The 12660-nt window shown below is 39.6% G+C and overlaps 1 protein-coding gene across 1 annotated transcript in view; it reads right to left on the bottom strand.

Moving 5' to 3' along the window:
* The window catches only part of LOC146133479 (coiled-coil domain-containing protein 180-like), a 32335-nt gene that overhangs the window by 9194 nt on the left and 10481 nt on the right, over positions 1–12660 (bottom strand). The window contains exons 8-19 of the mRNA XM_083396724.1: positions 11346–11504; positions 9534–9656; positions 9266–9394; positions 8678–8838; positions 7760–7889; positions 5265–5457; positions 4108–4189; positions 3672–3847; positions 2985–3165; positions 2234–2380; positions 1232–1408; positions 62–245 (exon numbers count right to left, since the gene is read on the bottom strand). Coding sequence (XP_083252850.1) covers positions 62–245; positions 1232–1408; positions 2234–2380; positions 2985–3165; positions 3672–3847; positions 4108–4189; positions 5265–5457; positions 7760–7889; positions 8678–8838; positions 9266–9394; positions 9534–9656; positions 11346–11504 — 1842 coding nt within the window. The remainder of the gene's footprint in view (positions 1–61; positions 246–1231; positions 1409–2233; positions 2381–2984; positions 3166–3671; positions 3848–4107; positions 4190–5264; positions 5458–7759; positions 7890–8677; positions 8839–9265; positions 9395–9533; positions 9657–11345; positions 11505–12660) is intronic.

Below are 12660 nucleotides of genomic sequence, written 5' to 3'. Positions count from 1 at the left end.
CAACGAAATTTTCGTGTTGGATCCAACATTAACGATTCCATACTTTTAAAATAGCAGTCACCTCCTTATCAATGTTGGGCTTTTCGCAGGCGTCTACGCGACGCTTTAGCGCACTCAAGTGGCTGGCCACCTCGACCGCCATTCCGTTGCTATGGGCAACCTCGGTCTTGATCCGGACCTGCGCATTTGTCAGCCATCGCTTCATCTTTTCGATGAAGGAGAGGTCGACCATGTGGCTCTTGAATCTATAAATGCGTGGATAAATTGTTCAACAGCGGCACAAGAATGTGATGGTATAACACAGGGGTTCTTAAACTTTTTTTACCGCGGACCCCTAAAATTTTATTTTACCTCGCGTGGACCACGGTAGGCGAGAAAGTTTCAATAATGACGTGATAAATTGACGTCACAATACAAATAGCCCTCAGAAATCTGCCGATTTCGGTACAAAAATGTGGAAGTGTAATGGATTTAACATTCAGTGCAAAACGTTTTAATTTTAATTAAAGTTATTTTAAAAATTTATTATTTTTTAAATGTATACTACTATTTCCATTAGGCCTTCATGGACCCCCTAAAATTAGTTCACGGACCCCCAAGGGGTCCATGGACCCAAGTTTAAGAACCCCTGGAAAATAATTAGTGCGTATTTCGTGCCTTCTGTTATCCAAAAAGTAATAGTGCAGCAACGACGCCTATATATTTGTTCTAAGGGCAATTAGGCAACAGTGGCTTGCAAAGAGTTTCGAACTCACGACCTCAAAGCTACAATCGCAGCCTGGTATTAGATTTGATGACTTCAGTGAGCCCGTCGAAAAAAACTTTACTGGTGTTACTGGTGTATATGTTATATGATCCTTATAATCGCCAATATGTTTGCCATATAAAAAATGTAGATACCTTGCGGTCATTTAAAATATAATTATATTTAAAAATCAAAAATGTATTTTAAAGTATAAATTTAAAAATCAAAAACGCCTATAATAATTTAAACAAATCGGAAAAAGCTATTTTTGCCTATCAAAAGCCAAATGCAATTTTCGCCTAATAATATTAACATGCGTGCAAAACGATGTATAACGCCGACAAATCTCAAAAACTTAAGCTATTTTTGCCCCAAAAAATGCACAAGAAAAAAATGCATTTTTCGCCTATTGATATCAACATGCGTCAAAAACGATATTCAACATTTCGCCGATAAATCTCAAACATCAGAAACTCAACAACGCACCGGTCTTCGAACTTGCCGACGATGTCGGTTGCCTGGTCGAGCCGGCGAGACTCCATGCCTTCGAGGTCCTTCATCACCAATCCCTCGGCGGCGTCCACCTTCTGCGACATCTTCTCCAGCTTTTTACGCAGAGGGGTCGTTTCGTCGGGCGAGAAGTTGCCGCCTTCCGAGAAGAGCCTGAAAACGATGTCTTTGATGCTATCGTAACCCCGAAAGCGCACGCTGGTGCTAACAAATGCCGGTGTTTTGCAACTTTTACTTTACTTTTAGGAGATATGCATTGGAATAATACCGAAGACATTTTAATTTTAAAGGTTTAACAAATTACCAATCGAGAAAATCGCTTGTTTGTCGTTGACACAATATTATAGAAAAACGTTTTATAGATTGATAAAATTATACCTGCTCAGCAGAATGGTGTTCTCAATGCTTTAAAAAAAATTAATTTTTTTCCACGCGGTAATGGGTACATTGGTCACTGGTGATAACTTATTAAAACTAGACTAGCATGACGTTTTTATGTGCTCCGAGAGTGTCCTATGAGTTAACGCTTTGCAGACTGCAATTTTTGAAAGAACTCTTTGTCCTGTAACGGATACTTTTTTGGTTCTCTGTCACGGGTACCAATCCTATTTAAAAACATGAATTTCTTATCGGGGTAAACCACAGAGCCAAAACGATCTGTTAGATTGTCCTCTCCTCGAATGTATCAGCGAAAACCAAAAATAATTGTTTGAAACTTATAATTGTCGAGTGGGTTGCACGCAAATATTTTTCCTATGAAAAAAATAGAAACAGGCCGCTGACAAGATTCGAACTAACGACCAAGTCATTCTGTCACTGGTCGCTTAACAAACTATATATGTTTGTTAACGATATTTTATTAAAGTAAGATTCAAGCTATCTTGTCCGCCGCATTCAGATCTTACGCGTCACAACAGAAATAAAGTGGTGGGGGAGCTAAACCTATAAGCTTAAGTCGATAAACGTCGCAATACTCACTTGAAAGCCCTTACGCATTGCGCGTTCGAGGTGCGCAGCCTTCCCAGTGTTGCGTCGAGCCGCTGGCGAAAGTTGCGCAGCGACCACTTTGTGTCCTCCACGTAGCTACCGAGGTCCTTGTGCAGGTTGTTCATCAACTCGACCAGCCTGCGCACGAGACACACGCAAAGAAAGGGTTTAGGGCAGCGTTTCTCGATCTTTTCCGTGGCGCTTCATATACTAAGCGTATATGTTTAACAGCGAAGCTTTGGCGACCCAATTCTATTCACTGAACGTTTTGTAAGTAAACGTAAGACATTACATTAGCACTAAAAAGTTGCCAAGTAATAGTATTGCCTAGCCCTAAGCAATTATAATTATCTCAAGTATTGGAGAAATCTTGTTTTTTTTTAATAAAGCTACTTTGAGCTTGTTTTGTTTTATTGCAGTCGGCGACCCAACCAAATCGATCGGGAACCCAATTTTGAGTCAACCCATTGGTTGGGTCACCAATACCCGTTTGTCTACACGGCTATTTCTAAACGACAACTGATTTGCTAAAAAACTAACAAGGCGTTCTTTGATCATTCGAAATGCGCCACTAAGCAATCAGCGCCCATTCAGAAGTAGGTATCATTTTAAACGTTTCACAGATGTCAACACTGATGAACACAGAATGAGGAAAATGAAGAAAGAGTTACTCGAAACGTTCAAAATGATACCTACTTCTTACTACAACCTGCAACCATTATGCTCAAAATCCAAACCATACTTAGTCGACTTGTTCGCGTTCAAGAAAACGTCCTCCATCCCCTCGACGCGCGCCTTGAAATTCGCCGAGTCATTGTCATGTTCCTTCGTCATCTCGCCAAACTCGTGCTTGATGGTTGCCAGGGCAGCGGTGATTCCCCGGCAATGACGCGTCACTCGCTCCCGATGCAAAATCAGCTCAGCTGCAAGAAAGCAAATTATTTGATATAGTTATTACTTCTGTGTTACTCAACCCTTTTTCGCGATGACTCAATTACTAAGTTGCTATACTTAAGTCGTAAGTACACCGAAAGCCATGGCAGACTTACCGAATCTGTCGATCAATGATGCAAGCAGAGCAGACTAGAAAAACACCTAGCCTGCAGTGAGGTTCGAACTCACGACCACTCTACCAACTAAGCTACAGAGGCTCAGAGAGGAGCAAGTCGAGAAACAACTATACGTAAATGCTTGCCACATTCTGTTAGTACAAGCAACTTCACATTGAAGGGGATCAAGACTCTATTTAACAAAAGACGAACACACATGTTTGTGTGCATTTATCGACAGATTCGGTGAGTCTGTGATGGCTTTCGGTGTACTTCATCCATATATGTCACAACATTTCAAGTCCAAAATAATTTAATCCACGAAAACTAGCACTCAACCAATAAACAAAAAAATAAAGATAACGATTATTCCTCCTCACCTGCTCGTACGTTCCTCACGTCCACTTCGATCCTCTTGCATCTTGGAGCATGGAGGTGGAGCCGGAGGTCAAGCTCGGACAGAAGTTCCTCCTGCTTGCTGCGCGCCGTCGACTCCGCGTTCTTCACCGCCTTCTCCTTCCATTGTTCCAGGTGGTTGAGAAAGTTGAGGCGGACACTGGAGAGAGACAGAGAGAGGTTTATGTCGGCTGATTGCGGTTTGCTTACACACCGCATTTTGTTTAATAAAAAGTTTCATTGATCGGTGGGCGAGGTATGCCGTAGTGTTGTGAACAAGTCATTAGCAAAACAACTAAAGTCCGAAGACGAAAAGGTCGAGTAGATCGACATCTTCTTGATTAAGACGTTTCGATGCAAACTTGGCACAAGAACAAAAGGTTGGGAACCATTAGGCGAAATTCACGTTACACGGCTCACGTTTTGTTGAGGTTCCTGACGTAGTTGGAGTCGAGGTAAACGTTTTGCACGTAGTGGGGAAGCTTGTCCAGTTCCTCAGGACCTGGAAAAAATCAAGAAAAACAATTGATCTCTATATACGCAAATAATGTTAAAATCGCCCAGCACATGGGCACCCAAAGTGTTATATACATAATGACTCAGATTGGGCGAAGTGCGACAAATTTATTTACAGTTATAATGCGTGTTGATGTAATCCAGGGCAAACCTACGGGTTTTTATGGCTTCAGTGCCAGGATGTTAAAAACATTATTTTTTTCCTAAATCAGATGAAAAATACGCTATAAAAAATTGCGGGGGTAAAACGCACCTTCGTATAATATATCAACTGGTACAGATCAATAAATATCCCCAACATTCAACACATCAATCCAAAATGACAGTTCAATCAATTACAACGATGGTCTCTAAATTATTTTTAAACAGATTTTAAACTGTGTGACTCTAATACTTGTGTTGTGGAACATTTTGCAATTTTAGAAATCGGCCTATTCCTGTTACACAAAGGCATTCACGCAATTATGGAAAACTTGAACGCACACTGTTCATTTGATGGACTTCTATTGTATTATCACTTCATATTGCCTTGTTGTGTCGTAGGGGTTAGTGCAATGTTATATAAATGTATGAGATTGATAATAAATTGCAAAGCCTAAAAGGTCTAGTACAGTGGTTCTTAAAATTTAAAAGGTTTCGTGACGCCTTGGAGCACAAAGTAGATTTGAATTTAAATTTAAATAACAGCATTTATGTTTCAGAGGACGTTCTTGTCGAGCCCCTGAAACACCTTCGTCGAACTCCAAGGGTTCTATCGAACCCTGGTTAAGAACCACTGGTCTAGTAAATCGCATCATCTTGATTAAAACGTGTTGATACCAACTTCTATCATCTTCAGTTAATGTTCGTGTCGAAATGTCTTAATCAAGTTGATGTCGATCGACTCGGCCTTTTGGCTTTGTTATTTATTATCAAGCTACGATCCGTGCATACACTTAGGGTACCCACTACCCATGCATGAGATTATTGGTAAGAATGAAAGTGCTACAAGCTGAAAAGTTTGTAAACTTCTGACATAAACAATCACCCGAGTGAATTACTTAAAAACCATCCATGCCAACCTTCGATCTCGGTGAGAAACGTGGTGGCCACGATCTCCTCGTCGCTGGGGGGCGCGCCGGAGTCCTCGAAGTCGTTCGTCTCTGCCGAGGTGAGGACGCAAAAGGTGGTTCCCTTGTCGGTGGTGAGAATGTCGCGGAACATCTTGTCCAGTTCGCTTTCATCGCTTTCGCCATCGATTCGCTTGCGTTTTGGCTGGAAACGAATTGTATAGGCTAGCATTTAGGTTTGTTAGATTATATAGTGCCAGAGCGTAGCGGAGCCTCGAAGGAATGGTCAGATACTTGGGTGTAATGATTTCGCTTTTATATCTCATGATAAAGCTAAGTCCTGTAATACGCGTTTTGATGTCTAGATTTCTTTTTTTTTTCAGGAAGTATTTTTAGCACCAACTAATACCATATAGATAAAGCAAATTTCAAATATTTGCGAACTCAAATGTATTTTTTTTTTTGAGGAATTCAAAATGCTCTTTTTTCCTTTTTCTTAAATCTTACAACGCACTACTTGGGCTGACTTTCTGTGAAAGATCTTACATTTAATATAGAATATCAACTCTCAGTAAGTGACGAGAATACATGGTGTCGCCGGTAGCTAATATAGCGATAACCTAAAACGACTATTCTGATGTTTACACCACACAACATACAGCAAACACTAACGCTTATTACATACTGGAAGAATGCTTAAGGATTAAACTCGATGCTAAAGTCTGTCTGAACCAAGACTTTTTTACATCTGGCTATTCTCACAATGACTGGAGGCCTTTCCTTGCCGTCATCCGGCTTTCGAACTTTAGCTTTTCTCGGCCTCTTTCTAGGTTTTTTAGTCTTCTTCGCCTGCGAACAAACTAATTAGTTTAACCTCAATTAGACACATTTTTAAATGACACGTGTGTTGTTATCTAAAAAAAATAAACAGTACTAACATGCAATTGATGACTTAACTTTAGTCTGTTGCTAATCAGGCTATGTGTTCTTAAAAACCTCTTGATCTCTTCTTAAACTTAAACACAAGACTTGATCTAATTTTACAAAAGGAAAATAATTAATCCCTTATGTATAAATACAAAAGTTCGTGATTCGCGTGCAAATTTAAAACAAAACTGTATGATTAGGAAAATTTAAGATAATCTCTGCCTTTGTAAATATAATCTTCTGAGGGATAAAAATATTAGGAACTTAGGCTATCAAAGGGCAATGCCTTCCCTTATACCACATTTATTTTCGCCTGTTTACATAGCTCAGATTTGCCAGCTTAAGCCCTTCGCCTGTTTACATAGCTCAGATTTGCCAGCTTAAGCCCTTCGCCTGTTTACATAGCTCAGATTTGCCAGCTTAAGCAGCAGATGCAAGTAAATGGCATATTCTTACAGTCACATATAAATGCAAAATGCAAGTTGCCTCTAAACGTAACTTGCAACGTTGGCCAGCAACGAAGGAAATAGTCACAGTTAGTATGTTGTGAGCTTTAACGGCATGAATTGCTCTGGGCAACGATTTTTATAGAAAATCCCGTGGGACGAATTTGCCCTTAGCCGTTCATCGACCTATCTTGGTGGGGGAAAACTGAGATAGCTAAAAACTAAGTGGCAAATGGCGCTCCAGTATGAGCCTACTTAAAATACACCGAAAGACATTACAGACTAACCGAATCTGTCGATCAATGATGCAAGCAGGACAGGCTAGAAAAACAACTGCAGTGAGGAGATGTTTTTTTAGCCCAGGGGTCGACAACCTACGGCCCGCGGGCTGGATCCGGCCCGCCGATGTAATTTATCCGGCCCGTCGCCTCTTTGACAATTTAGACACGAGTCCGTTTCGCATACTTTTTGACTATTTTAACTACGCAAGTGGGAAAATTTATCGCGCTCCGCACGACATCATTCTACGTCCGGCTTGTTTACGTTTTGATGTTGTCTTTTCACATATACCAGCGCTTCTTCACCGTTGCGCCGTGGAAGGCAGCCAAGTGCGTCACGGAAAACGTATTCAAAATGTTGGACGTGTATTTTTTATCATTTTTTTTATTTTCGGCAATGTAATAAAAACTTGCAAGAAATTTAAATGAAATGCCGGTATACCAAAAAAATCGCGCTCGCTTCGTTCGCTCGCCAGGTCTGTCGACACTGAGCTAGATTAACTTTAAATGTTCGCGTTCCCTCAAAGTAGCTTTATTACTTTTCGTTAGTAGTATGGATGACGAAGTGTGAACTCCAATTTTAAACCAAACAAACGTTTTTTCAGTCTTTGCGCCAACACTTTACAGCCTTCTTAAATATTATTGCGATCCGAGGTCCGGCTGATTCACAGTTGTTTTAACATAAAAATAACACAATTTTTAGTTATCATTTTGTGCGGCCCGCAGAGATCTTTCTGAGTTTGGTTTTGGCCCGCGACTAGAAAAAGGTTGACGACCCCTGTTTCGCCTGTCCAAGCCTGCAGTGAGGTTCGAACTCACGACCTCTTCTTAAGGTAGCGTTACGTCAGCTCCTTACGTCATTGGTCTTTCTTCGTCCGACTTTGAAGAACTTGCAAACGCTTTCGTCATACTTTTTCAGCTCGTCGCCGACCATGGCCGGGTAGACCGAAGTCTTGTTCATCTGGAGATGGTGAAATTCGCGGTAGCTGCGAAAGCAAGCGAACATAAACCATGTAAAAGTTGGTCGGAATTTTTGCATAACAGTGCCATAGTGCAGTAGGTGCCAGGCATTTTTACGGGTGAAAAATATAAAGGGTAGGGCACGATTGCATAATGTAAACTTTGCAACCGATTTTGGCTTGAAATTTGCCGAAGTCTTGTTCATCTGGGAATGGTGGGACTCGCGGTAGCTGCGAAAGCATGCGAGAGTTTCCAACTTGAACCATGTAACAGTTGGATGACCTGCCCCCTTATAAATTTAAATTTGTGGTTCGGAATTTTTGCAACACCCTCTATAAGCAAAACAAGGTTAAGACACCATTGCATATAGGTAAACTTTGTAAGCAATTTTCGCAAGCTGAAATTTCTATGAATTAGTGGCAAATGAAGTACTGTATGGTAAGAAAAACATTAAGGGATAAAAATAATAAAAACACGATAGCGTTGTTGGTTACAATACAATTAAAGGGCAAACTAGGATTTTTTAATACAAAAAGGTTTGTATTAGTTGCTTTGTTGCTTTAGAAAAAAGTGTGCAAAATATTCCCAAAAATCTGGCACTATTGAAGTGTTATAACAATGCCTTGCAATAAATAGAGGGAACAAAACATAAATAAGACAGTAGCATAAATAACTTCGAATAGAAATAAAATGTCAACATTGACGTATTTTAGCAACTGCCTTGCCATATATACAGTGAACAAAACATAAACAAGACAGTAACATCAACACCTTTGAACTGAAATAAAATGTAACGGAGCAAACTGAAACGCACCCCAGCTTGATGTGTGCTAGCATCTCGAGGCACTGGTCGAGGCAGTCGCTAAGCGCTTCGTCCGTGCTTTCCTGTCGTAGTCGATCGAGCAGAATGTCCAGCTTCGATTCCCGTTCTTGGTTGTCGGTGTCGTGCTCATGACGAGCGTTTTCCAGCTCGTTCTAAGGAAAGTAAAAAGTAAAATTAGGGTAAAGATACACATACACACACACACACACACACGTGCGCACACACACATGTTCTTATCAACCGTGATCTAGAACTTTTGAAGCTGCTTTTTGACCAAAGATTATATGGGTAATAGTTTTTGCCAAAATACATTAGAAAAATATGACAATTAATACAATATTTTTTGTAACCATCCTAATTGAGTTATACTTCGCCATAAAAAACTAACACAGCGGAACAAAACAGACAAAAACCTTTTTTCTACATGTTGAAAATGAATAAACAGTTATTCTAAACGTTCAAAATGCTTCCTACTTCTGTATGGGCTTTGATATTTGTACTACGTCTTACTACAATCTTCAACCTTAATAAAACCTCTAACTACAAAGTCCAACCACTATGCTCCAACGTGCAACTTACCTCGAGCATGCGTTCCTGTCTGGCGAGTCCAATCTCGTGCACGTCCCAGAGGTGAGCGGCTCCCTGGGCGAACTTGAAGATCCGGGTCAGTTGGCGCTCCGTGCGGCTCGCCAGCTCCTCGAGCACTTGCTGCAAATTCACAAAAATATATCTGTTGTTGGAAATAGGAATATGAAAACCTAATCAGACATTTTTTGTAAGTTTCCTAGACAAATGCCTAAATATATATTGTTTTAAAAATAATTCTATAACGTCCATCTCAACTTACGTCCATTTCTTCTAGTTTCTTCTCGAAGGTTCTAAGCCTGCTGCCAACCATTGGAAGAAGGTGGTCGTTGACGATCCTACGCATGTCATCCTCGTCGCACACGTTCGACAAAAGCAGGTTTTGCTGCGCGCAGGCAAAACAGGTGCGAGGTTAAGTGATGCAGTCTCATATTATACTGGGTACCGAGAGTAAGCGCACACTTAAGTCCTATATCATAAACCAGGGATTCTCAAACTGTTTTTAGCTACATACACTTTCGATTTATCCCTTATAAATATAGAATTAAAAACACAAAACACGAGTTTTTAGGGTTGGAAACCGTACCTTGGTCTATCCTTGATAAAAGGATAAACTTTAGTCCAAAATAAATCTTTGGCCAATTAGCATAAGTGTAATCCGTGGCTTAATTCACTGTAGTGTGACTATACATAACTAAATTTTTTATTTAGGTCACTCTAGTAAGCTGGGGCCAGTTACTTTACAAAGCAATGTAAAGATTTTGTTACAAAACAGACCATAATGACAATAAGGGCAAGAAAATCGTGTGAAATCAAAATGTTGGTTATGGTGGTAAGATTTATTAGATTAATACTTAAGATAGCATTATAATGCCATTCATTTGTGGATGTGCCATTCATTTGTGGATTAGCATCAAGCCATTAGCATGCGTAGCACGGAGGTATAATCTTAAACCTTGCACTTTGTAAGCCTAAACTTTTTTCAAGCTAGTCAAATAAACAGCAAGGATTTTTGAAATCACTCTTGCGGAAAATGCAGTTCCAATAAAATGTACTTTCTCGCGTACCCCAGTCTGAGAGCCCTAAACCAAACATTGCATGTTTTACTCTCGATATGTAAACGTCAAAATCGAGACAAAACTCGATACCTAAAAAAATCGCTCCTACACCGAGAAATGGTCGTTTCCACCGTCAAATGTGAAATGTCGCGAAAGGTTTTATAAATTAAACGAGGTCGCATACTAAAAATGTAGGAAGTCTATATTAGGTTGATGTATGATAATTTACATGTTTAGTGAAATTCATTGACCGATACAGCATGAAAGCTAAACCCAAATGATGCTTATAAATCTTTACAAGGTCAACGTAGTAAAAAAGGACAAAAAAAAGAGACAAAAATAATTTTTATCGGATCGGTGCAAAGTTAAACAAATGAAACAGCCTGTGCGAACTGTCGTACATTGGCGCTCACCTGTTCTGACATAATGACTAACTATACATCACAACTCAAAAAAGCTACTACAAAAGTCGCATTATTCCACGCCTAATCACTCACACTAAACACCTTCGAAGGCCGATCGATTTGGCTTTCCGGAGGATAACAGGCGTTCGGTTAACCCGCACTGATCCTTGCCATGTTTCACCTATACCTGCCAGTGCTGTAAACAAGTCATTTAGAAATGACTTAAGTCCAATTTAAGTCATTTTTTAAAGAACTCAAGTCCAAGTCAAGTCTTTTCGAATAAATAATAAGTCAAGGCTTATGTCGTAAATAGAGCAAGTCAATTCCAAGGCAACTCCTTGTTTTAAAATACAAATTTACGTTCTATTAAAATTGGTAAGCTCGTCCAATTATGACCAGTAACTCGACTAAAAAATAACACAAAACGCCCAATTTTATAACGGACTGCTTAATGAAAACCCTTCAATTCAACATGAGTGATTTGTTCAACGAGGTCAAGTCAAGTCATTTATCCAAAAGACTTAAGTACAGTCAAGCCATTCGAAAATGTGCACTTAATTCAAGCCATTGACTTGAATCATTACAACACTGATAGGAACAGTTATAAATCACCTTGTACTTCTCGATTTCTGACAAGCAGAGCTGACAGGTGGTCTCGTACTTCTCGTGCAAGACGCGAACCAGTCGGATGTGGAGTTTGTCGAGGTCCTCGTTGGCCTTGCTCAGCGCCGTGTTCCACTTGTACACCGAAGGTTTGGTGGACGAGGGAGGCTGAAATAACACGGCACGATTAAATAGCTGCTGGTGTAAGAAACACTTTATAAAACATCTGTGGCCAAAAATAATACTTCATTCTAAACGGGTCAAAGCAATGTTTTCTTTTAAGTTTATCCTTGAAGCCACCAGTGTCCCCCTTTTTATTATTTGCTCTTTAGCTATGCGATGTATGCGATATACACACACTTACACGTCCGAAAGTATGGGTCCGCCTGTGTTTATTTTAATAAATCTTGTCGTAATTACGAGGATTTTAAAAGGGCAGTGAAAAAAACTACGCTACGCTCATCGATTAGGCCAAAAAATTCAAAGTCAAGTGTAAGACCTTTCGTCCTGCATTAATATATTATATATGAAACTTTTGTTGCTTTCCCTGCAAACTGTGGGTGGCAATCGCAAAACTACATGGGATTTTGTAGTATCTTTGTGTAGTATCTAAATAAGTTAAATTTTTAATCACTGTTAAAAGAGAAATTCAAACTAATACAAAACACAGTCCCCCAATTGACCTGCAGATTTTTTCAACAATTGTGTGCAGAAAAAAGTGTTCTTCTATTATTGTCAAACGTTGGTCGTGTAAAGTGTTAATAAAATAAAAGGGGTCATATCCTGAAAAGTCCAGAAAGCCTTGATTTAAAATACGTTTTACGCAGTTTATAAAGTACTCGGATCCTAAAGAAGCTTTTTTAAACTTAGATACCACGTGTCACCATTCCTTTAAGAAACATTTGGACAACTGGTGTAAAATCCAATGCTCGGCCACTGTTTTTACACGTAAAATTCGAATGTAACAGAATGAGAATAAGCGATGGGATCTAGTAAGTACGAAAGGCTTCGAATCTTGAGTCTAGACTCTGGTTGAATGATTTATAACTTCGACTCGAACCTTTTGGGCATTATGGTTAGTTGAACTAAATTAAGACAGTTCGAAAATAATAAACGTTCTATTTCCAGGCATAGATAAAAGTACGTTTATGTTTAACCAGCAGGCTGTCAACAAGACAGATGTAAAACACATAACCGCGTAATCCCATGTTTTGGGTGAAAAGGTCTTTAAAAAGCAGTTATAATCGAGTTTAATTTGCAAACAAAAACACAAAACATCGATCGTTCGTTATATATATGTAACGGCCTTTGTTCAATTCCACGC

The sequence above is a fragment of the Ascidiella aspersa genome, chromosome 9 (genome assembly GCF_963924565.1).
Source record: "Ascidiella aspersa chromosome 9, kaAscAspe10.2, whole genome shotgun sequence".
Taxonomy (NCBI): domain Eukaryota; kingdom Metazoa; phylum Chordata; class Ascidiacea; order Phlebobranchia; family Ascidiidae; genus Ascidiella; species Ascidiella aspersa.
This window is presented reverse-complemented; position numbering and strand designations above follow the sequence as displayed.